We start from the raw sequence: 26,366 nt of genomic DNA, 5'->3' as shown, positions 1-26,366 counted from the left end.
AAAATTTTAAGAGCAGGCAACATCCACTGTCATGACACAAGCAAGTAGTTCTTGTGTTTCAGTCATTTCCTATGGATGAGCATACTAGTTGCATTAAGGTGGCATATTAAGTCATTTGTCATACACCAAAATTCAACTATGACTCATTTAGTAGTGTGTCTGTTACCCCTTCAGAATCTACTGATAATTTTTGCCTTACATTAATAAAAGTCTATTATTAATCACTAATACCAAGGATTCAAATTCAAAGGATACAACAACGACCAAAATTGATCTGGGTTTGGGTCCTAGATGTTTTAATTGACCTAAGTGCATCTCACGACGAAGCTGGTGTTCTCAGTACGGCTTAAAATTAAGGAAGAATCAAAGCTACAAATATCTGCAATTCATTTATTCAAAATGAGCCTATAACCTAATTTTTTTTCCTAATCAAATATTAAAAATTGCTTAAGAAAATATAACACTGATTTTAAATGAACCTCATGTATTTCCAAATCAAGGACACCAAATATTTAATCACAAAAAGTGTTAAGTTGCAGTAAGCACAAATTATTAAAATGAAAATTAAAATTCATAATCAAAGTGAAAACTGACAAAATTAACTGGAATAACTTGATATCCTAGCAAACACCACGCTTCAGAAGAATGTTGGCATAGGCAGCAGTTTCTCTGAAAAAAAAAAAAAAAAAAATATTAAGAAAAAGGTTAAAGTAAGAAGCAATTTATGAAAAAAAACTGGAGTACAGTAGTATACTTATGTGCTAAGAAAATTAATCTTAACAAGTGAAAGCATTACACTTCAAAATGCTGTTCTACAGAATGAGAAAAACATAGAATTATAGTAGCGTCTGCAGACAATGAAAATTAATACCCAACCCATCAATCACAAATAAGGACTGGTATTGATAGGTTGACAGGGCCTTATTAAATAGATCTTACACATGCTTAGAGCTACTTAACAGTTACAACTTTATAATCCTTTGTATTATTTTTACTTTTATATTTATGTTTATATTCGTACTGATATTCATATATATAATATATATTTATGTTTATATTTGTACTGATATTCATATATATAATATATATAAGTAGTGTGAAACAAAATATTCTTACCCTGTATGAATGATGGCATAGGCTGCCTTGGCCCTCTCATAGAACTCGAACCTTTCCACCATTTCAAATGTGGCAGAACATTGATCGTGCTTGTCAACAATCTCACGATACTTGTCCCATATTGGAACAGACATACCTTTAGCCCTGTCAGAAATGGTTCTGTCCATTAGCTGTACCTGAAAGTTAAGAATGAATCTAACTACGGTACCACCTTCGTGGATAATTTCAAACCAACCATATACATAATCTGATGAGCTGGCTCAGTATTATCCACAACGAAAAAAGACAAAATGATTGATGTCTCAAAAAATGTGAATTGTATGAAATTCCTCAGACTAAATGTAAGCTTTTATTATAATAAAATCACAATTCAGTACATTACCGTACTGAGACTCAGACTCTGCCATCTACCTTTCATCATAAACCAGGCCATGGGTTTGAAAAAACAAAATTTTTTTTTTTTTACTATAATATTAAGTAAACATTGTACAGTATGTATATACAAACAAATATTTATATGACTGCATGTGTAAGGTGTTCAGTTTACAAGTACACATTCATGGACTACTTTAAAAGAGACCCTTTTCGAGACCTGTTTTCTTTTCATATTAACTATGTTGGCAGAAACAAACAAATCTCTAAACACCCATGCATCTAGTTATTTCTCATCTTTTCTTGAGTTCTACCCACAAGATAGAAGTGCGTGGAGAGAATTTATTTTACTTCTAATCTTATCAAGGGGAATTTTGATGTACAAAAATTAATGATGATGATGATGATGATGATAATGTCCTCTTATCACTCATTTCTAATACAGTATGCCTAATAAAATAAAATAAAATGACTTTCAGTGCCATATGTTGGTAAGTACCTATCAGTAACTTAATGTTGGACTACAGTCTCTTTCACATTGTATTTTCTCCATGTATCAGGCAACTTTCGGGCTGCACACACACAGGATCCAGAAAAATTAACATGCTTTGAATCCAATCAATCTTGCTGTCCCTCTGAGAGGACTGGCCAACAAGGTGCCTCTACAATTCACCAGATCATTGCTTTGAATGATTTCTAACTAGGTACCATGTACACCAGTGTTAGTGAATTATCATTCGTTACCAGTCATGAAAAGTGAAACCTACTGGTAAAAGGCTTACTTCTAAAATTTCACCATATAATCTATGAGTCAACCTATAAAAGAAAAGGAAAATGGACTTCCCTCAGAATTCGACCAATGAAGTTGGATGAAAAAGAATGAAAACTGAATGCGCAAGTTAAAGGGGCATAAAACAAGCACAAGAAGCAGTGTTCAATGGCAAGAAAGATGAAAAGTAAGTACTGTAATGCCTCAAAGAAATTATCTGAAGTTCATTCAGTGTAATGATGGATACCTCTCCAGCCACCACAAAACTTCTATTACATCTATCTTACTTACTTAAGGGAAAATTAAATGTTGATTCTAGTGGTGTTTTCTTCATTAATCTGTCTTTCTGAAGAAAATTTGTTTGTGGCACACTTTACCACAAAATGAATGAATGAACGAATGTATGAAATTTGGGCCGTGTTGGCCCAGTGCTGGGCCTGGGGGAAGCCATTCATCACACCTTACCACAAAAGAGATTCTTGAAATGCAGGATTTATGACTCATCCCCCTGTTAGATACCAGCTCTTATAAGATAGAGACTGCCCACACACACGTCAGGTTAGTTTCAAATTGTTAACTTGCGCCTGATCACACAGCTCCCATTCTTATAAATCTAAGGCAGACCTTGGCAGAGTGAGGAGAGAATCATTTGGAGTACTGGTACCTCATTTATTTTTCCAAGTGCAGCCAAGAAAATCAGGAAGATGACATGTCATTAAAGAGACAAGCACTTTAACGTCGTAGTAAACTAAACTGGTACTACAAACTTTCATCTGATTGTTGCTAACCATTGTCGTCATGTCTCATATTTGTCCTTGAAGTTAGATGCACAATTAGTTCTCTCTGTCGTCATCTGTCTTGTACACTATGGGTGAATTCTCAACTAACCTAGGTTTTCATCAATGTACTTTTTCCAAGATGTTCTGGGCCTTCCTAGTCCTCTTCATCTTGTTATTTCCACATCGGTTTTCTACCCGCTTCTCACTCAGCCCTTTCTATCACATGTTCCATCCTTCTTAGTCTTTAATATCTCATGTCTTATTTTCAAGCCAGCAAACTCATTTCTATGCAACTTAATTTGTAATATGATCTTCCCACTGCAATCCAGTCATAATCCTAACAATTTGCTGTCACACTTCATAAAACTTTTAATTTTCTTAAAATGTCACTGTCTCTGTTGTTTAGCAACACACACACACACACACACACACTCTCTCTCTCTCTTCTTGATTTGTTTACTAATGGAATACACTGCTCATTTACCAGTAGCTTACCAATCTTTTTTCACTTTATCCACGGTGTTGTTACACTTTTTTACTGCCCTCTTGATTCCTGCTACACAGTTCAGTGTGCCCCAAGGTAACAAACATTCTACCTTTTCTAAAGCCTGCCCTTTTACCTTAAATTTTTGTTCCCTCTGCCTCTCCCTTATTTTTTGCTCTTACACATTTACAAATTAAGTTCAGTAAAAACATTTTTCTTTACTTTTTGAATGGGCTGGTTAAAGGTGTCTGTAGATATGCAGATATGTTTGTCTGAACCAGATTATGTTTATGCTTAAAAAGTGTTTTGCTAAGGACAGTTATCTAACATGTGCTGGAACGGTAACTTTCTTGGAAGTGCTGCAAATATCTTGTGCTTATTTGTTCTGGTGACCAGAGGATATTAGCATGCTTGACAATGACCCCAGCAATGGTTTAAAAAGTTGAAGGCACTGGAAAACTGAAAGCAGAGTTGCGACAGTGGTAGCCGTCTCACTGAAATAAAGAACTACAGTATGTTTTTTAGGAATGGATAGGGTGATGAACTTGTCTGAAAAAGCAATGCTCTTCAAATACCCCAGTTTGTTCTGAGGCTTGAGAATTTTCGGAACTGGGGAGGGGGGGGGGGAATACATAGATGGGTTTCTATCTGCCCAAGCCAGTGCAGATGTGTACACTCCCAACAATAAAATATCAACATCTGGGAAAGCTGAAAAAGTGAATCAAGTTGTCACTTTCTCTTATTTCTAACAAATCTAGTGTTCTGGCTGAGAAAGAATGAAGCACATGACTGGACAAGCAATTCTCTATAAACACTCCAGTTTTTTCAGGGTCTTAAGAATCATTCGGATCTGGGGGGAATAGACAGATGGACCTGCGATGCGACCACTGCCTTACAGTATTGCATATCAAAAATTTCACCACATTCTGAGAGTTATTCAGTAGTTTCATCCTGGCTAAAGCTTCCTTGCTGAGGTAGTTCACAACTGTCAGATTGTCAAGCTAAAAGAGTTACCAGAAGTTTTAGGGAGCTTATCTGATTGAATCTGAGCACTGACTATTGATCTGACCCTCCACTGAATTTTCAATATGGAGGTCAAGAGATGTCTACAAATGAAATATTTGAGATCTCTCTTGAAGCAAGATTAAAAGAAAGGAAGACTGGATCCCTTTCTTGAGGATTATAAGCTGTTCCTACAGTTTTTTGCCTGCCATCTACGATGGATACAAACTGAAGTCTCCCGAGACCCTTTCTGTTCCTAAACATCCTTGCAAGGAAGGAGCTTCAAATGCCCTCATTTATGGAGTGTCCCTTGGTCTTTTGTTTGAAACATAAAAGAATTGCCTGCCCTGTATCTCGGTATAGGTATGTACATCCAGAAGAGCAAGCTCTGGCCAATAGTACAGAAAATCCAATTTGGTTATGATATTTTAGGTTATAACAATTTTAAATTTTTTTTGTTCTGAAAATTAAAAAAAAAAAAAATGGCAAATTAAAATTTGTATTTGATATTCAGCCAAGATCGTACTTCTACCAATTACTAAGGATATTTGCACTACCAAAATAAACTACTTAATCTTTAGGTACTGTCACGATCCAAGAATCGTTCCAGGTTCTTTTAAACTCTAAACAACAACATTTCAACACCAAGAATTGAAATATGGGAAATGAATGAAAAAAGAAACTCTCACAACACTACAACATTTACAAAGAAAATGAATTGTTGTTTCTCCTTTGCTCTCATTCAACGTAACACTAAACAAAATAAATTAAGCAGTTATAGAAAGGGGAAACACGTTGCAAGGTAGAGCAATCTTAATACTTAAATGGTGAGTTGGTGAGTTATCCTTTCGTGGCTAGGGTTTCAGCTGAAGATGATGATGCTGGCATGATGACCTTGGGCTTGAAGACGTCACAGAAGGGTGGCTGGGAACTCAGCAGAGATGTTGCAAGTACGATGACCACGGGCTCATAGACGTCACAAAAAGGGATGTCTTTAGGATGAAGCAGAAAATTATGTTTTTCCAAGCATCAGGAGATTGTGCAAATGGAGGGCAGGAAGGGCTGGAGATTCGTCCTCGCTACAGGCAGGAAGGGCTGACTACTTCAGCTTGTCACAGGCAGGAAGGGCTTAGCAACTACTCCTCCACACAAGCAGGAAGGGTTGACTACGTTTCTTCATCACTGGTGTGTAGGCTCGCTGCTTCACCTCGTCTCGAACATGGAGGGCTTAGGGACTTCTCATCACAAGCAGGAAGGGCTGGCTGCTTCTCTTCGTTTCAGGCACGACAAGATTTTGTGGAGAAGAGTGAGGGTCGTCTGAAAGGGATACTCCCGTCGGAACCTTGCTTTGCCCGACCTCTGAGTGCCCTCTCTGTCTCTGTCTGTCTATATCTGTCTTGGGAAGTCTCTTCCGGAAGCTTATATACCCCTAATGACGACAGACAATCGTCATTCCCATATAAGGAGTTTTTTGATTTTCTGCACAATGACTGGTTCCTAATAACCGCCCCTTTCCTGTCACACCATGGAAGTTTCCAGATAAAATTTTCTGATGCAATGTGGATCGAATAATGTGCCATGTTACAAAGGCATGGCACCAGATACATATGGTGTCATTTCCACAAGAAAGGGTTTTCATCGAATCACTAATTGTCCGCGACATGTTGACAACAGTAACTGACTGGTTAGCAAACACAGGAAGCAGCCACCTCTTGAAAAGAAATATTCTTTTCCAAGACATTTCATCATTATTGCATCTACCCATGACAGGTACCAACTTCTTAACTCTATACCATTTATTCATGTTTACACTATCTGAGGTGGCATTTTAATAAATGGGGTGGTATATTAAAAAATTGTACATAATTCCTCGGTGTTCCGTAAATAAAGCAAGCAAAGATGATTTCCAGCTAACATTTTGAGCACCGAAAGGAAAAAAGGCTGTACTGTATACTACTGAAGCTAGAAAAGGTTGGTTAAGAGAGAAAAGAAGCCATTCTTGTATAACTACCTTTACACATCTACTAGTTGCATTTTTCAAAATTAGATATTTGATTTACAAAAATTAATGCTGTCAGAATATAAAATTTTTATCAACTATTGTATATTTTGTAGCATTCTGGCCGCACTAATTGTTCTCAATCAAAGTAGCTGGGTCCTTGTTATCAGTTACCCTTTTCTCTACATATTTCTGAGAGCTGACATAGGAATGCAATTAGTATGAGTACGGAAGGTGTCTCAAACATTCATTAACGACAAGTCAGTGACTTAAGTTTTATCCTTTTGAAAAATGCAACCAGTAGATGTGTAATAAATCGTACAGTATCCGATATCTGATGATTTAGTAGTGTAGTTTAATTTGGTAGTCCTGTCATAACATGCTGAATTTCTTTAGCTGATGAAAATTATTCAACCTACTAAATCTTTTTTGGATCTCTATGTCCCTAACAATGGCCCTAGATTTAGTTTGCTTCATGTATGATCCAAGGTGTCAGTTTTCTGGAGTGGATGATTCCTTCCTATTCTCATACAAGAACAACTCATGGTCTAGCATGAACCTCAAAAACTTTAAGTTTTAAGGCTGGTGCACTGATTCTTAAAAATAAATTTTCTTACTGCTGTTCTGTCCTTTTAAAACATTAAAAAACTGTGGCTTACCGATCTTCAATGCCATTTTAGACAATGTCTGCAAATGATGGATGAAAGGATAAGCCATTTAAGCAGTAAAAAGTGGGGATGTCTACAAAAATATTTATTTTACAACAATGGTACCAGAACTTAATCCAACAGGAATCAGACTGTTTGGCCATTTCAAAATATTGTAAATATCCCTCCATCCCCACGACTCACCTGTTGATAAGTGTCGGAGTAACATCCTGCTGTTCAGCCTCTTCCCCAAAATTGCAGGAAACCAAATACAGGATTGGGAAAGCTGAACTGAATTGTTTGGCTGGTGGTGTCTGACTGATGGTCAGGAAGGACAACAGCTCCTCACCAGGAAGTACTAATGTGTCTTTCTGTCTAAGACAGAGTTATAAAATATTTTGCTTAGATTGTTCCCACACTCACCATTTCCTTAGAAAGAGGAACACGTATACCCCACTTTCTCTAATTTTTCTCTGCTATTCGAAAAAAGATCTTGCTCCGGCTTATTTTTGTGGGAGTGGGTTGGGTGATAGTGTTTACCCTACAAGATGCCAAGGTCACAGTCCTATTGCAAATGATACACTTCTATCATGAATTACACCCTGCTAAAGGATGTATCACGATTTATCTTTTCAAATTCACGGTACCATACCATACCTGTGAATAGCTGCTAATAAATCCCAGTCCTCAAAAATGAGGTTCAGTAGCCACCACCGTAATTCAAGTGAATGTGATCCAAAATTGTTATGGCCGGAGTAACATTAACCAACAACTCCCTCACACCCTAAACGCTCACTGAGCGGTCAAATGCTTAAATATGATTAAAAAGAAAGAGGACAACTGCAATATTGGGCATAGCTTATTATGGGGACCATAGGTGTGGGGAATATTTTATGCAATTAAGTTCAACAGATAGTTACTGAGAGAGAAAAGAGCACAGATATTAGTAAAAAAACAAACTGACTCATCAAATAAGCTTTTCACCAAATTCAGGGATACTGATGAAGACAGCTGATCTTCATTTGAGAGATGGAGACATGACTAAGAAGCATTCAAATAAGATAATCAAAGCATAAAATGGTAGCATCACAAGATGTGGTTAACCCCTCCCCCCCAGCTTTAAAACTAAGGATGGACACTTGGTACTATATATGTTGAACCTATTGTGAACAAAATCCATATATAGCATACATGTAATTCAAGTTCATGCTTAACTTCGTGGAGATGCAATTAGAGCGTTGAATATCTATGCTGCATGAGATAATCTGTTGGGATAGGTTAGAAGTCCTAATAAAGATGAAAATTTCGCTAAAATATCTACACATGAGAATGACTAGTTTGGTGTAAAAGTAGGTCTAAGCATAAGCCAGTGGTGTGTTATGTCTCGATATCTATTCATTACCTATATAACTGGAGTAATGAAAATGTTAAAGCGAGCTACTATGTGTGAAATGTAAATGCAGTCATGGGATTAGAAAAGGGGTCATGATTGATATTATGTCAAGTGGCTGGTGCTTGCTGACGAAAGTCAGCCGATAATAATTAAGAGAAGCACAAAGACTGGTACATGAATTGAAGAATTTGAAAGAAGGGAAACATGAAGAAAATGTTAATGAGGATGGTAGAAGAATAAAGTGGCTGATTCACATAGGCATTTGGAAGTAAATATACTGTATGACATTAGGATATGGGGAAAAGTGAGCCATGGAATTAGAATAAGCAAGGAAATAGCATTTCTGCAGAAGACTTAAATAGAAGAATTCTATGAAAGGAAAAATTAAGTATGAAAGAACTGTTGCACCAACTCCCTTTATGGGCGTGAAGTGAACGTAATAACTAAACTGAGAGATATAAAGGGAGAAACGACGAGATGAATTGTTTGCATAAGACACGTGGCATAATGGGGTCTGAATGTGCGAGAAAAGGAGATGAGAAATTTTGTGAAAAGTTAGCATATGAGAAAGGATGGTGCATGTTCTGAGGTGGTTGACACATGGAGAGCATGGAGGATGACTGAATAAATACTGGGACAATAATATGCTTCCGTAAGTCCTTGAATGATAGGGGTCTTAGTATCCAAGAAGCAGAAGTGAATGCAAGATACACGGATTTGTTTATTAATAAACAGATTGCCCAAGCCAGTGCATTAACATTCTGAACTCACTCTGGCTTGACCAGTCAGTTTGTGTTGAGTAAATAAATTAGATCTTTCTCAAATTAAAACTTAAAACTTTAACAACTGAATAAATTAAATATTTTTAAGGCTGACAAACTTTCTTCCAAAGATTTGTTCCCAGTATTTCATGTTCGCTGTTAGTTGTAAATTAGACAGTCACATGAAATGCATATAACTGTAATCGTTCTTTTGAATGTTTTGAATTTTGGAACTGGGCCATATTGGTTATTCATTCCATGAGTCAAGTGACTACAACCAAATCAAAGACAGGATAATATTACTTGCATGTGATAATTTCCATAATCTCTATATTAGTCAAAGTAATAAATTGCTGGAAAAGAGAAGGGAAGAGCATAAAAAATGTATGACATGCACAAGAGAACAATGCGATTTTCTTCAATGTTAGTGAAATCAGCTAACTATACATATATGTATATATATATATATATATATATATATATATATATATATATATATATATATATATATATATATATATATATATATATATATATATATATATATATATACATATATATATATATATACATATATATATATATATATATACATATTATATATATATATATATATATATACATATATATATATATATATATATACATATATATATATATATATATATATATATACATATATATATATATATATATATATATATAGCATATATATATATATATATATATATATATATAAAAAAAAAATGTACGTATGTATATGTGCATGTGTGTGTGTGTGTTCCAGCATAACTCTGAGCAATTTCAAGCAAACTTGTATACAGCTTCCCCTGAAACGGGTTGGTTCTGCCAGTACCTTAGTAACACAAACTTCACGGATTTCCATACCTCATTTCGGTATATATAGGACTTACTATCTGGAAAAGAATACTGTGGGGGTAAAGACATAACTGGCACCAAAGGGTGGGGGTGGAAGGGGGCAACATGTAAAAATAACTGAAAACAAGTGTTAGTGTCTAACCCGTAGTTTTCGAGGTCGCTGAGATGAATAGTTCAGCCCTGATAGGAATGGGGGGTGAGAAGGGGTGAAATATAAAATGTCAAAAATATTGGGCAGTGTAATTGAAGCAACTATCTTAACAGGAAAAGGAGAAGGTGAAACAGTTTTTATCCCATGGATACCACTCACTCCAATGGATATCCCTTTTAACTTTAAGAGATAGCAATTTCCAGTGAGACTTGCGTTCTCGATCACGATCAACTAGGCACAGGGACAGGCTATTAAGTACTGTGGAGTGGATCTGAGAACATCATATTTTTCCCACGGCCAACTTAATGTTGCTTGCTCATGGGTGGGTTCACCCAAGAATTTATTTATGCTTGCTCCTGATGGTGAAACTAAAAATGTTGTTTACAATAAAATTTTGTGTTAAAGCAGTATTATAGTGATTTTGTGAAAGATTTTACTTTATAAGTTGTATGCTGTATTTATATTTTTTTAAAAACATTTAAAAAATTCTTTGATATTACACTATAGATAGATTTGATTTCTTTCCTGTCTAATAAAGGTTGGGATACATAAATATCCAATGTGTTCTACGTTTTAGGCGTGTCCTATGATTTGGGTGTATTCTACTTGTCTGGGTGTGTCCTACACAACCATTGTGTACATTTGGTAATTACACACACACACATATATAGTATGTATTATATATATATATATATATATATATATATATATATATATATATATATATATATATATATGTATATATATATATATATATATATTATATATGCAAATATAATATACATATTTGTATATATATATATTAATTATATGCAAATATATATACATATATAGGCTACACATATATATACATATATTCATATAATACACTAGCTGACAAACCTGGCACTGCCTGGGAAAGCTCTGCGTGACAGTCTATGGGTAAGGGAGGGAAGAGGGAAAGGGGGGGGAAGAGGAAAGGGGAGGGAAGAGGAAAGGGGAGAGAAGAGGAAAGGGGAGAGAAGAGGAAAGGGGAGGGAAGAGGAAAGGGGAGGGGTGGGGAAGAGGGAAAGGGGATGGGAGGGAGAGGGGGAGGAGAAAGGTGGAAGGGGAGGGAAAGGGGGAGGGAAGGGAAAGAGGGAGGAAAGGGAGGAGGGATGGAAAGGGGAATGGGATGGGAGGGGAGGGAGAGGGCGAATCGGGAGAGGAAAGGAAGGGGGAGATATGGGGAAGTGAAGTTACGTTCCTCTATTTTTAGAGAATAATGGCATCTCCACTGAACAAAGACAATAAATAAAAAAAATATTGTATTTCTAAAATACGTGCTTGTGTGTGCAACAATAGACTGAACTTTTATCGATTACGTGAAATGCACTGCACGACAAAACGGAGGAGAGTCGTGCACGTATCTGACTTCAGCAAATTGCACGAATTCGTAGTGGGCTTCAATTTACATGAATGTATTACTAACTCGTCACCGTACGTAACTTCAGAAACTCAAGGAAGAAATAGAAGTGTGATCAGTAGGCCTGGTAGTAGAAATCAGAATGGTGGACTTATTTTGATAGTGTGTGATCATCTAAGTGTTTGTGTGTTTTCCTGTTAGTTTTTGTGAGAATTCATCGCATTATGTTCGATAAACATGTAAAAAGTGACGTTTGTCCCAAGATTCTCTGAAGATGGTCCAGGTAGGCTCTAGAGATCACAAGCGATTAGCCAGCATTGCGAAAGGTGGCTGCACCCATTAAGAAACATTCGATATACTGTAGTAGAAAAACATCACTAAACATTAATTTTTCTTCTCCCATTCCCTTCATTTTCTTCTCCAAGATTCTACGTTTACTTTACCTGTTACTACTTCATTCTCCCCAAAATTTCCCATATTCCTCGTGGCTGCATTACGTCCATGCGGGATATTTTCTAGAACTGTTCCTCATCCTCTTGACAGCAGTCTCCCCTGCCCTCCCGATCCCCTACCAAACCCGCCACCCAAGAGGCGACCAGGCTAACAGAAAACGCAAAACTCAAAACCATTGTGTGTGTGGAGTTCTCAAAACCTCCACCCCGTCTACACTCACCTCACTTATCGATATAGGTTTTCAATGTTGACTTCACCGAGGTAATGCCCAATTATATTAATCATTATTATAAATTATGATTAAAATTAACGTAAATTCTTATCAAAAATTGATGTTATAGGGGACTTATTGTTGCAGGTTAATCTTACGTCTGACAGCGCCTGGAAGAAACACTGGAGTGTTCAGGCGAAAAGTGACCATTAACCCATAATTCACCAGAAGGAAAACCTGACGGAATTGGTAACAACGAAAATTTCATTCAACTTGTCTGTGTTTCATATCTGTCATGGGGGTAGGGGTTTGATTTTGAGTTACAATCTTCTGGGATCCCATAGGGGGTGCGTGCCAAACTCTGTCTGGGTCTGTCGAGTTGTTTGGATTTCTATAGAGGACAAACATACACACATCCACTTTATATATATATATATAAGATATTTTTGTTTAAGAATCTTAAGAAACAAAATCAACCGGGAAAGGCAAGCAATTACCTTATCCTAGCACGGTTAGTTTACGGTATTCCCTAACTTAGGTAGGATGGATTTTTTTATCAGGCCTATTGCACGTTACTAAAACTGCCTGGGGCAGGAATGTGCGGAAAATCCTTTTACACTGGCGACTATCACCCTCCCCTCATTTGAGGGAGATGGTAGTGCTGGAAATTTTGTTTTTTCATATCGCACTCTATTTACATCTTGGACCTCACCAGTCTAATTGCCTTTGTTTATACCTAAGACATAATATGTAAATCTACTGCACCCCATACCACATCTAAGACCACATCAAAACCCAAGTGTATGAGCCAAATACTTTCGGAATCTTAGTTATTTCATTAAAATCCCTTCATGCAAGGATGACACAATCTCTCAGAAAATTTTTGAAGCCAAATTTTTGAAACCAAGACCTTTTTTAACCTAGTCTAATATCACTGTAATTAAAAACAATGAGATAAATGTAACTGAAATCCAACTACAGTAATACTGCACAAATTACTGAATAAACAGTGTGACAGATGGACAGACAGACAAACAAACAAAGGAACAAACACACTGTGACCTATACTATACAGTATATCCAGACAAGTTTTTGGGTGAACAATTTTTTCTAAACCTAAAGGAAAACCCACTTCTGACACTTCGACAGATCAACAGGTTAACGATTTGCACACTTTCGACATCAAAGAAAGGCACGAGATGAAAAGTAATCCTCAAATAACATTGACCTAAATTCAAAAAGCTCTACAAGGAGTACTCACAGGATTGGGGGCATACGAGTCCAGAGGCATGAGAGTGAGTATGGCATCCAGCAGGACAGGGATGCTCACGCCATCTGCTCTGTATTCCTTGGGGCCTCCAGGTGAACTGCATATGGAATGCGTTGGGAAATTGATGTCAGCCAGCACTGTTGAAAAAAAAAAGTCCGGTCATTAACAGGTAGTCAAGAGCTGCCAAAGAAAATAAAATTAGTTTCGGGCATGCCCACACCATCCCTACCCAACCCTGCCATCCCAGCGCTGTCCTTGTTGTGAGCCGGACTCTTCTGCCCATCTCCGGATGGGCGTTGCTTCCCTCTAAAGGGCTACTACTCTCTACCTGGGATGAGCAAGTTGCACATAGAGAGAGACAGAGAATTCTAATTATGTTGTCGTGAAGAGGAAACTTTCAAAGGTATGTTGACAGAAAGGTTGTTGTACAAAAATAAGTACCAATTTACAGGTTCTAGAGGCTCCTTTAGTTATTGAATGAACGACCTTGCGATGTTACCAGTGTCATAGCCAAGCAGCAACTGATATCGTCGGAGTGGGTACGATAATGTCATGCATTATATATGGTGCCAGCGCGGCCGAGTGAGATTCTTAAAACGCATCGACTCTCAGAACTCACCAGCCCTTTTGGAATATCCTACCTCCTCTCTTGCTTACATTGAATGATAATTCATAATAAAAATTCACTGATGGAATACATAATGAACTGTGACCAACTAGGGACAACGAAACATTTTCTGATGGCTAAAGGAATGCCATTTATCATTAAGCATCTCGGTTTTAACATAAAGATATAATTAGTACCATTGATATACCCATATACTTGTTTGCGGTAATCTTTTAAATCTTAAAAGGAATTTTTTTTCAGCTTTCTTGGGAGAAATCCTATATTGTATTCTTTTTACGTCTTGTTACCCTCAGTATGTGGTGTTTGGCAGTCAACTGGTGTGTGGTGAACTTTGGCTGCTCCTCTCTTAAGTTCAGTAGGTGTTGCGAGTCAAGACAACCTTTTACACGGCAACATTTTTCGGCTAACAAGTGGCCTACTCTTTTTGTTCCCAGTGATCTTTGCAGCTGTGCATCCAGTTTACCAAGAACCGTATGAAACCTATAATCAATAATGTTGATAATGATTGTAAAATGTAAGCTGAATAAAAATCGTAAAAGGAAATTCACAATTATGTTTTTTAAGCAGATACTGTAAACCATAAATATCAGCTATAACCGGCAGTTTTCAACAGTGCACTACAGTCATATTCAGCCTAATGGTTGAAGATTTTTAAGTTTTTCACGGAAAATCTACATGCAACAGAATTTAGTTACAAAGACTGATAGAAAGCTAAACTACATTGCTACGCTCTCCTTAAGAAAAGAACTGTAACAAAAAAAAAAAAAAAAAAAAACTGAAAATCCAGTTTGACCCTGCATGAAAAAATGCTACAGGTAACGTCTTTTCATCTAGGAACAAATTAGCTATTTACATTCGTCACCTTCGGTAAGTCGGAAATTTTTCAACATAATTTTGTATTCTTTCTCTGAACACTTATTTGTTATTTTCTTTCTTTGGACAGTTATTTGTTATTTTACGACTAGGCTGTAATCTTTCTCGCAACAGTTTCTCCATCAACCTTAATCTTGAGAGAATATTTGAACGAGCTGTAGCTTGACTTGCCGCCTCCTACCATCTACCTTTCCCTCTTTCTCCTTTAAAAATCTGATTTTATCAGAATTTTGGGTGTGTACAGGTTACTTTAAGTGTGAGTGATGGACTATTTGGTTCAAATTGCTAAACTTACTTCTAAAAGTAGGCTATGGCATTTAGTTTTGAATTTGTTCGTGTTGCTGACCAGCTGTTTGGGGCGCTTCATCTCTGATCTTTCGGCGAGAATGCTTTTCTTATAAATAATAAGCACTTATATCCTAAACACCTTCTGAGAAGTAAGGCCTTTACTGTATTCTAATGGTAGTACGTGGGATACTGCGGTTAATCAATACTCACCAGTGCATAATTATGTATCCTACTGTGTTTTCAAGATGTGACAACTTTGTAATTTTTGGAACACTGGTAGAACTATATAGTAGCTCCGCGGCGGCGACTGCCTTCTAACTTAACTTTTTCTACAGTTTTTTGGTTGCTAATGATAAATTTACCTTTAATTTTTGGCGCTCGAGTGTAATTAACCTGTAATTAACTCCTGAAGCCCATCCAACAAGGGTTTTCCATACGCGATCTTCACAAGACAGAGCGGGTACGTCTGTTTCGAACGTTTCATATCCCGTCCGGCAAGTGCAATAACTTTTTAACGGTTGGTACCCCCAAGTTCTCCGGCCAGTACTAAACACGGCGAAGGGATATTCCATTTGGCCGAGAACAAACAGATGCACCGCCAGTATCAGAACCCCTAAAAGTGTAGAAAAAAACAGTTAAAAAGGTAAAAACAGGCGCGGAGCTAATATATAGAATTACCAGAACACTTGCCAAATCGCATGTAATTTTCCACTGGCCACCTTCATTGTCACAGCATTTTGTATAACTTACGATGTCGTTTCTTGAAGAAGACTGTCCGTTCTGTAACCTCCCAACACAATTTCTTATGTTACCCATACATATACAGTTTTCTATGTACACAAAGCGTAATCACTTAAGAGAACTTGTTTCGGCGTATACTACATTAATCTCCAAAACCTATTATAGTATAATTTCTATCTATTATCTATCTATCTATCTATCTATCTATATATATATATATATATATATATATATATATATATATATATATATAATATATATATATATATATATATATATATATATATATATATATATATATATATATATATATATATATATATATATATACATACATACATACAATATACACATATACATACTCTCATGAAAGTGCTCAATAGATTTAAGATAGAGTTCTCTTTCTCAGGGTCTAAGATTTATGAAAAAATCTGACGAACGAGAGTTCCATGTACTTTTCAGGGTGATTTTCATATTGAATGTTAATTTACACTAATCTGCCACACCCTTGGATGTCGTCACCTATCTGAATGCCTGGTTGCCGTGAATTACAGAATTATTTGTTTTAGCTTCGAATATTAACCTAGCAAGTATGCAGGCTAACTTATGTTTTGCACACAAAACATTTGAGACTTTTCCAGAAAAGGCATTTATGCAACAAGAGTTGAAGCAAATGTTCACTAATGGTAATGTCTTGATCTAGCGTTTAGTTTCTTACGCGTTTCTTTGGAGAAGTTCGTTCCATCATTCATTTCAGAGGTTTTGAGGATTACCATAATTTATTTCCTATTCGATATGAGCCCACATTCATACAAAGGTAAAACCCCACAAATGTATTAAGTAGCACACTTGAGAGTGGCAATGTTGAAATAACTATGGAAGGCGATCGTCTGTTAAACATGATTATGAAATAACAAGAGTAGAAAAGAATATAAAATTTACGCCAAAGAGTAAAAAGGTTTTAAAGGTGTAACGGGAGGAAAACCTCGCAGCTGCACTATGGAACAGCTGTTAGGAGAGGGTGGAAAGTAAGATGGAAGAAAGAGAATATGCACGGTAGTACAGAAAAAGGAATGAAAGGGGTTGCAGCCAGGGGCCGACGGGACGCTACAAAGGCCTACGTAATGTCCACAGTGCACCGCTTGGGGCACACTGACGGCACTAAAGGAAAATAATGACACAGCAAGCGATGGGCGGAAGAAGTTCTCCAATGATATAAAGTATTGAGTAAACAACTGTCTGAGAAAAAGGAAGCTTACGGAAAACTGTGCAAAGACATGAAAATAACACCCGAGTAAGCGAAAAACTAAAGATCTGAAACATTTGGCACTAATATTATCATCTTTGTAAATAGAAGACACTTTCCGAGCGCCACAGAATTTTCAGACAATTTTTTTTTCTTATTCTAAGCATATTCATTATAGTTTTGTCTATGATCAGGCATTCGTTGGAGCGTAAGTGTTTGGGTAATAAGTAAGTTTCAGGTTTGGGCGGAGTTCAACCTCACGCTCCAACGACCAGCCCACTCACAGTTTTACTCTTAATCTTTTACAAAACTCCCAAGATTTTGCAAAGGAACAACGATCACTCAAGTCTCATTTTTTTCTCTTTCCTATGGCTGCGATCCATAACAGTCGACCAAGACTAAATTAAATGCTTGGGTCAACGACACATTCTGGACTGTTAAGAAATGAGCGCATACCGTTCCTTTCTTCGGCCGGTCCTGAGATCGGAAGGTTGTGAACCAGGATTTGTACCACAGAGCCACGAGAGAGAGAGAGAGAGAGAGAGAGAGAGAGAGAGAGAGAGAGAGAGAGAGAGAGAGAGAGAGAGAGAGAGAGAGAGAGTTCAACATCTTGAAACGAGTAATCAATAAGATTGGATCTATACCAGTTTGGGCGACAAATATTTAACTTCAGGAAAATTCTAAGAGGTCCTTAATAGAATCACGAAACCTTGAGTTGTCAAACGCATTTCACCATGAAACAAGACGCGACTGGGAAAGCCGAGAAGATTACAATAGAATGCGCGTGCTGGAGAAGTCAAACAGGACTTTATAATAAAACAATCCCGCCGGTAAATAGGATCTTAAAAGGTCTTAACTGGACTTTCCGAAAGATAACCCCCCCCCTCCACCCACAACACAACCACAAAGGTAAATGATCAAACAATGACATCGCTATTCTTTCCTAATCTGGTAAGAGAGAGAGAGAGAGAGAGAGAGAGAGAGAGAGAGAGAGAGAGAGAGAGAGAGAGAGAATGTGAAGCCTGAATGACGTCTGCGACTGCATAGCTCCACAGAATCCTATACTTTTAAAAGCCCTCGGCGGCGACATGATTCGTCAATTCATTGATTAACAATTCATCTCCATCGCTGACAGTGCCACTGTGTCAACGGTGACGTCACAGTCAATGAATCACCAACGCCAGAGAAACGTGCAGGCCAGCGGGGGTATTTCCCTTTACACTTCTGTAAAGACTCGCATTGTTTCAGGCAGTGACAAGTCACGGATGCAGCAACTTCAGGAGGAAGGAGCCCCTGTCTCAGTCCAGATAGACCAAACAAAACCAGAGGGGAGACAGCACAGAGTTATACTGTTTCGTTTCAGTTTAGTTTCGCCGTTTATCAAGGAATTATTTCACGTAGTGCAAACAGAAACTAATGCTGAAGGTATCCGGAGGAAGGTGAGAGAGAGAGAGAGAGAGAGAGAGAGAGAGAGAGAGAGGAAAAGAAACTCTATTAGCAGATGTTTTAAAACCTTTGTTAAGTCTGTACTTTTGATTCAATAAAAATCTGTTAAAAATTTCTTCACGTCTTCTAAATATTGCAATTCTTAATCGTTATGACCCATCATAGGTAAGAAACAGTTGTGGGATGCATTTTGGCAGATGTACAGTAAATACACATTTATACAATTAAAAGACCACGTATATGTCACATTGATAGTGTAACGTAATTTAAAAATTTTGGAGTTAGACTGAATTTCACAAAATGAGGCTAATTGCAGAATCATTTGGCTATTTAATCTCTCCAAATTAGCTGTGACCGATTTTATCATTCAATAATTCTTTCTTTGAAAGCACAGTTCCGAATGTCCTACATAACTTCCCATTACAATGTTCTAGTAAATTCTCACCAGGTTCTCCTGAAGCACACGAAACCAGAGCTTAAACATTTTGTAAATTAAAATAACTGTCCCAGTTTCAGAAATCAACAAAAACTATTTATCCAAGCTGGGCAGAAATGTTTGTCACGCCACAAAAACAATATGTACAAGTTTGTACCTGTACAATGTCGATGTTCATATTTATAGCAACATGCAGAATAATAAATACATATAATACATCATTGACAACTGATTTAAAATTCTCACATTGTGTACTGGATGGACTGACTCACTGTTTATACGAGGAGACAGGCTTTTGGGAATACTTTGAGGTGAAAAATGAAATAAACGGGTCTTTTCAATTTAACTTCAATTCGCTCTCTCTCTCTCTCGCTTTCCCTGTGAGGTTTAAACACCACTTACACCCTTTTCCCCAAGTTTGGTGGCAGAGTAGATCAAGTGGATTTACACACGTACTTCGGAGTACAATAAATATTTCAGATGACTGTAGGGTGAGAATAGTGAATCACAAAAAAAGTGAAACAAGGAAGGTAGCAGCGTGTGGGCAAGGGATTGGGAGGAAACTTGGAGTATCTACGTATGGTAGCAAAGGATGAAAAGCATGAAAGGATATTCTTAATCAACTCTCCTCTATGGAAGAGAAGCATGGATGCTGAATGCAAACGGAATAATGATGGAAGCTGTAGCGATAATTTACAGCAACTGTTGTTTAGGAAGAACTGCGAGAGAGATACGTAGGAGTGGTAAAAGGGTAGTAAAAGTAAACGGATCAGTGTGTTTTGAGATGTTTTGGTCATATCGAAAGAATGTAGGATGATAGCCTGGTAAAAAAAATAAACAATTTAGAAGTGTTAGGTGGCAGGCTAGATGGATAGACAGGGTGAGAGAGAGGGTTAATTCACAATCCAGCGTTAAGCGATTAGTCGTATGAAGGTAGCAGCTATTGTCATCTTGCCTATTCTCAGGAGACATCCAGCTTCATATTAAATACGTATTTTTCGACACTGTCAAAAATAAACCATTTCCTCTCACAAGGGCTGGCTCAAGTGGATACCATGACTACTGTCACGGATACAATCATTCTTAAACTTCTGAACCAAGAACCCTTGTGTCAAAACCTTCCTTAACTAGGCTATTTTATAGACCTATAAAACAAGCTCTCAGCAGGCTGCTAAACACTCCTACACATAGTGAAGCAGCTCTCAATTCTCGATCTTTCAAGAACATTCCAGCTGTTTTCAGAACTTCCTTTCCCCCTCCTCCCTACCAACACTTTCAAGTTATAAAAGCCTATCACCAACTTCTTGCCCTTCAACTCAAAGTTAATCCACACTAATTTTTTATCCTTTCACCTCCGCAAAATTTTCCTCAATAATTTCATCTTCACTTTTCATCTTTATTTCCTTCTTCCAAAATATTTACGACAGAGTTCACCCAAAGCTACCTTTTCCTTTGATTTGCTTTCAACTACCATATTTCATCTCCATAACAGTGTTAGCACAACAATCCCCTCATACATACAAAAATTGGTTCCCCCAAGCATTTTTCTTCTTCTAAATCCCTTGCATAGATCTGCTACCTTTTTTGTTCCACCTACACCCCTTCTCTCATTACAACTCTTCCCGTACATTTTATCCCCAAAAAACTAAATCATTCAACCCTTTCCGATCTTCACAACTCATTTAACATTCATTTCTCCACTGTCTATGAAGCAATTCAACAATTGAAAAGACTGAATGTGGAAATGATTATTGCCTTGTATATCTCTGGTGTCATATTCTTTAAGGGAAAATGGTTTATTGCTAGTGCAAACACACATAATAAATATTTAATAATACATATATACTGTATATATATATGTTACATATATATATATATATATATATATATATATATATATATAAATATATATATATAGATATATATATAGATATATACTGTATACAGAATATACACAGTAATAATAATATATATATATATATATATATATATATATATATATAATATATATATATATATATATATATATATATATATATATATATTATATATATATACAGTATATGTCAATTGCTCTTCAGCAACAGCATTGGCAGTATGTGTAATAAAATTAGTGACAGTAGTCCCTGCCAATTTGAGTACACATCTACTTAAACGACATCTACTTACAAGAAGCAGTGCAGCAATGTACACCATATTAGGCGTAGGTGAAAACGCACACACACACACACACACACACAGAGAGAGAGAAGGGGGTCACAGCATTGCCCGCCAGGGTGGGGCTGCTACATGGGCCGATGTGGGCACAAGGGCAACAGAGTCGAACAGGCTGTTCCATACCCTATTTTGGCCATTCATAATGGATGGTTTGGGGTGGGTGGGGTGTAAATCCATCCCCCATCTCGGCTATTCCCTTTTACAATAGCGGAGATGAAAGGCGGAAATCGTACGATGCTATCATCACCATTGGCACGTCACTTCGGATACTGCCTGTTCTGTTATCAATAAGGCAGAAAACATCTGGTTGCAATGCTACATACTTTGCACGCTTCACTGACCTACTAACCTCGTCCTGTTACCTTCTAAAAGCAATAACAGACATTAAAATTTTGAGTTCTGCGTTAATTCTAATATTTTGGAGAGAAAAAGTGCATTGAAAAATCCACCAGTATTTATCGGATTCCACGATGGCGACTCCGTAGTAATCCTGTCCCCAGTGAAGATGGCTACAAAATGATATATGCCGTCAAATCGGTTATACTCCTCACAACGAAGGATTCACATCTTCCATAGTCTACTGATTTGCTTTGCAAACTAACTTGCTTAGTTTTTAACAAGTAGCACTTTTGAGATGCAGTTAATCAAATAGTTTCCTTCTTGTCCTTCCAAGCTAGACCTGACAAAAACATTGGTCTGAATAAGTGGTTATGAGAAAATGTGCAAAACTATTTTCATTTACAAAATCTATACACGAACGCTCTTTTTACCTGATGACAAAGAAAAAAATTCAAACGTTAGCATATGCATTATCAGGAGTTGAATTTGTGAAAAAATGAGCAACGTCGACTTGTCAAGGCGAAGTGAGAAATTCATTTTCAAAATCATTATCGACCGGTCTTTCAGCATCAATGTCAACTTTCAATTTAAGCGAAGGACCGCTTGCGAAATCAAGCTGGCTGCTACTCATCCACATTCCTTCATTCTTGCAGTCCGCAGACACTTCCCAGTCGCCTCTCATTGGCAGAACAACGACTGCATTACTAAACGCGGCTTCGAAAAAGGACAAATTCTTGAGCTGGTTCATCGGTCGATCTCATGAGATTCCCACGTAGGTTCAGCTTGTACTGATTTTATTTTTCTGCAGTCTCCCCTTAGGGCCAGCCCTTCGCTGTGCAAATCCCTTTAATTTGTAATAATATTGGCTCCCCAAAACGCCTCATGGAAATTCTTTTCGACATTCCAGTCGGCTACTTCCCTTCCCTTCCCCCCGACCTTAACTAAAAAATGCACAAATGCAACTTTTTCATTTCTCTCTCTTTCACTCGACACCTGTGGGCCACAGCTATTCGGAAGGTAACAAGGGGGAAATTTTACCTGATGTATAATCCACACTGGGCTAATCTTTATAATCTGATGCAACCAGCGTTATTTATGAAGCCATTTAACAAGAACTGCTGCTAACTGACTCTTCAGGGGATGAATTTCAAGGGTAAATTCATTAGAAAGAATGCAGTCTCCAAGAATTTTCAGCTTTCAGCTCGAGGAAATACGGTTAGGAATTAAGATTCCTGTCTAGAATGAAATTCCCTTGAGATGAACAGAATTGAATTGAATATAAAATTTAGGCCAAAGGCCAAGCACTGGGACCTATGAGGTCACTCGGCCCTGAAGCGGAAATTGACAGTAAAAGGGTTGAAAGGTGTAACAGGAGGGAAACCTCGCAGTTGCACTATGAATCAACTGTTACGAGAAGGTGGAAAGTAAGATGGGAGAAAGAGAACATGAAAGGATGTACAGTAAAAGGAACGAAAGGGGTTGCAGCTAGGGGCCGAAAGCACGCTGCAAAGAACCTTAAGTAATGCCTACAGTGCACCGCATGAGGTGCACTGACGGCACTACCCCCTCACGGGGATTAATATGAACAGAGTCGGGCATTTAAAAAACGGCGAAGAAAATCCATCTATAAGTAAATATGTTTTCTATACAAAAATAACAGGTATGGGAAAAATATTTTAAACATCATGACAATCAAACAAAATTATGGAATAAATGCACTCTTTTATAACGAATGAGATTTTGAGTAAATATTTTTAATGGAAAACGTTATAAATAGTCAGGGTAAGTCATTAACCCTCAATATTTATAGCTAAAGCAATTGCAGTCAAGTTTTGGGAAACAAATATTTTGACATGTAATGAAATATTTCAAGTTCTGCAATAAACGTCGTAATTTCTCGCTTAATGAGTGGAATTTTCAGAGGAATTTATAACTGGGAAACGCCCCCGCCAGACCGGATGACAGTTTTATCCCCAAAATTTTAACCAAGGAAATTTAATTTACTGTTTGAAAAACCATTTAATCCTAAACGTGAAAATAACCGCAAATTCTGAAATAAGTGTTCTAAGAGGGACGAACTTTACGCGAAAAATGCCACAAAAAATCAAGGGGGAGGGGGGGGGAATTTATACTGAAAATTTATGGCTTAGGGTATATATAAAAAAAAAAAACTCGTTCATGGAACTTCTCTGCCCCCTCACCACAGTACGTAAACAATGTATAAAATTCTCCGAATTTCTATGAAGTCGGTCTTTTTTCCGCCGTAGCTTAAATCACCCACCCACACTTTCAGAGGAATACTCCATCAAAAAACAGTAATCTTTCAATACTTCCAACAGATTAAGTGAAGCAAATCCCGTACCGCAATTAATATTTACGCGTTTCATGTGCAGCATATACAAAATAATACTCAAAATACTACACGAAAAATACATTGTCGACCTATTCTAAAAACTATGACCTCTTAACATCAGATAATGGATGTTTAAAAGTTCACGTCTGCAGGGGCGGTCTTCTAAACTTTTCTACCATTGGAAATCAAAGTATTTATATATTACATATTCTTATATCATATTATATTTGCTTAAAGAATCAAATCCAAATTTTAAGGTAGCCTCCTAAGAAATCACCTGTCAGCAAACCCAACTTATTGACTTGAAGTGCAAAATGAAGACAACCCATACTCGTCACTCATATATATGTTTTCACTCTGGAAAAAAATTTAAGCTTGCAAATCCGATGTTGGCTCTCCACTGAAGTATGAACTGACGTTAAAGGGTTGCAATGTTTCTCTCTCTCTCTCTCTCTCTCTCTCTCTCTCTCTCTCTCTCTCTCTCTCTCTCTCTCTCTCTCTCTCCAACGGGAAAGGAAGGCCAAATGTAATTCCTCTTCAGACTATCCCCAACTAATTAGCATAATCCAGGTGTCCTAGATTCCAGAAAGGTGAACCCTAGCTCAGCGATATATCGTGGAAAGTGGCCTATTGTTAGCCAAAATTATTGGCTAGACTTGACTGTTTCATATGCTAGTTACACGTAACGGTTGAACATGTTAATTGCTGAAACAAAATGTATTAGACCATGAAGGGCGTGATGCTGTGTGTGTGTGTGTGAGAGAGAGAGAGAGAGAGAGAGAGAGAGAGAAATGGCCAATATGAATAATTCAAGACCAGTCTTTTCTCTCTCTCTCTCTCTCTCTCTCTCTCTCTCTCTCTCTCTCTCTCTCTCCTCTCTCTCTCTCTGTCTCTCTCTCTCTCTCTCTCTCTCTCCGGTTTTCTTGTTTAACTCATTCAGTGGTCATGGGTGGAGCCGAGCATAACTTGTACAAAAAGACGCCAATTGGGAGTTGAATAATATGAACGGTAAACGATTCCTTTGGACTAGACAGGACAGTTATGTCCTGTCCTTGACTCTCATTGTTAAATCATACAGGAGAGGTATTTATCCTCAAGTGACGTACGAGAACATACGTAGTCTTTTGATATTTATGAGCTTCAGTCATTTATAAACACGTAATTCTGTTTGTTAAAATGGTCATCAAGTATAATAAAACAGCTTATGTGATATTAAAAAATTTAAGTCGTATGGTAGAAATAAGAAAAATGATAAATTAAGTAAATCCTAATAGTCTATATAAGCCGGATATAGATACTTAAACGCAAAATGCAGCTAACGGTAAAATAAATAATTACAGTTTTTCAAAGTTTCTTCTTATAAATGTATACATTATATATATATATATATATATATATATATATATATATATATATATATATATATATATATATATATATATATATATAATATACATATATATACAAATATATATATGTAGAGAAGAGAGAGAGAGAGAGAGAGAGAGAGAGAGAGAGAGAGAGAGAGAGTGTAAAACCCTTCACAATAAGTTGCTCCAATTCAGCCAAATCTCTAGAGCCAAGGCATGCCGGGACATTCCAAATTTTGAGTCTGCAGCTCATATTATCGTGTCATGCCCAAAAGCGCGGCAGGAGGAACACCTACGCAGACGCCGTTCTCTCCGACGACATCAAGGATAACTCGGAGGGCAAAGGGTGACTTCGCAGAGGTCACATCACGCTTATGAGGCAAGATGAGGTTTCTTCTTCTTCTTTCTTCTCTTCTTCTTTCTTTCTTCTTTCTTTCTTTTCTCTCTCTCCCATATTCTTCGTGTCCTCTATCTGGACACGATTTGATGGACGAGAGAGAGAGAGAGAGAGAGAGAGAGAGGAGAGAGAGAGAGAGAGAGAGAGAGAGAGAGAGAGAGTAGGCAGAAGAATCAGAAACGAGAAGGTAATAATTGGATTGAACATAAATGGGAATTACACACAGCAGAAGTAATATGGAAGATTAACGCGGAATACAAGGAGCTCGGTCTAGGCTATAATAGAATCGCGAGGAGCAAAAAGCAAAATGAATCAACGAGAAGATTAGGAAAGTCGCGAAGAGGCGAAACAATGCAAGCCGA

The 26,366-nt window shown here is 37.3% G+C and overlaps 1 protein-coding gene across 2 annotated transcripts in view; it reads right to left on the bottom strand.

Moving 5' to 3' along the window:
• Nucleotides 1-376: 376 nt before the first annotated feature.
• LOC136835119 (fucose mutarotase-like) overlaps nucleotides 377-26,366 on the bottom strand; it is a 55,606-nt gene continuing 29,616 nt past the window's right edge. The window contains exons 1-4 of one of the 2 annotated variants that reach the window (XM_067098284.1): nucleotides 13,900-13,927; nucleotides 13,662-13,807; nucleotides 1,117-1,292; nucleotides 377-669 (exon numbers count right to left, since the gene is read on the bottom strand). In XM_067098284.1, the coding sequence (XP_066954385.1) occupies nucleotides 621-669; nucleotides 1,117-1,292; nucleotides 13,662-13,807; nucleotides 13,900-13,912 (384 nt within the window). In that variant the 5' untranslated portion in view covers nucleotides 13,913-13,927 and the 3' untranslated portion in view covers nucleotides 377-620. Of the gene's footprint in view, nucleotides 670-1,116; nucleotides 1,293-13,661; nucleotides 13,808-13,899; nucleotides 13,928-26,366 lie in introns of those variants that run through there. The other variant, XM_067098283.1, reaches the window with a different exon arrangement.

The sequence above is a fragment of the Macrobrachium rosenbergii genome, chromosome 55 (assembly GCF_040412425.1).
Source record: "Macrobrachium rosenbergii isolate ZJJX-2024 chromosome 55, ASM4041242v1, whole genome shotgun sequence".
Lineage (NCBI taxonomy): Eukaryota > Metazoa > Arthropoda > Malacostraca > Decapoda > Palaemonidae > Macrobrachium > Macrobrachium rosenbergii.
Note: the sequence above shows the minus strand (reverse complement) of the source record. Positions and strands in the feature narration are given on the sequence as shown.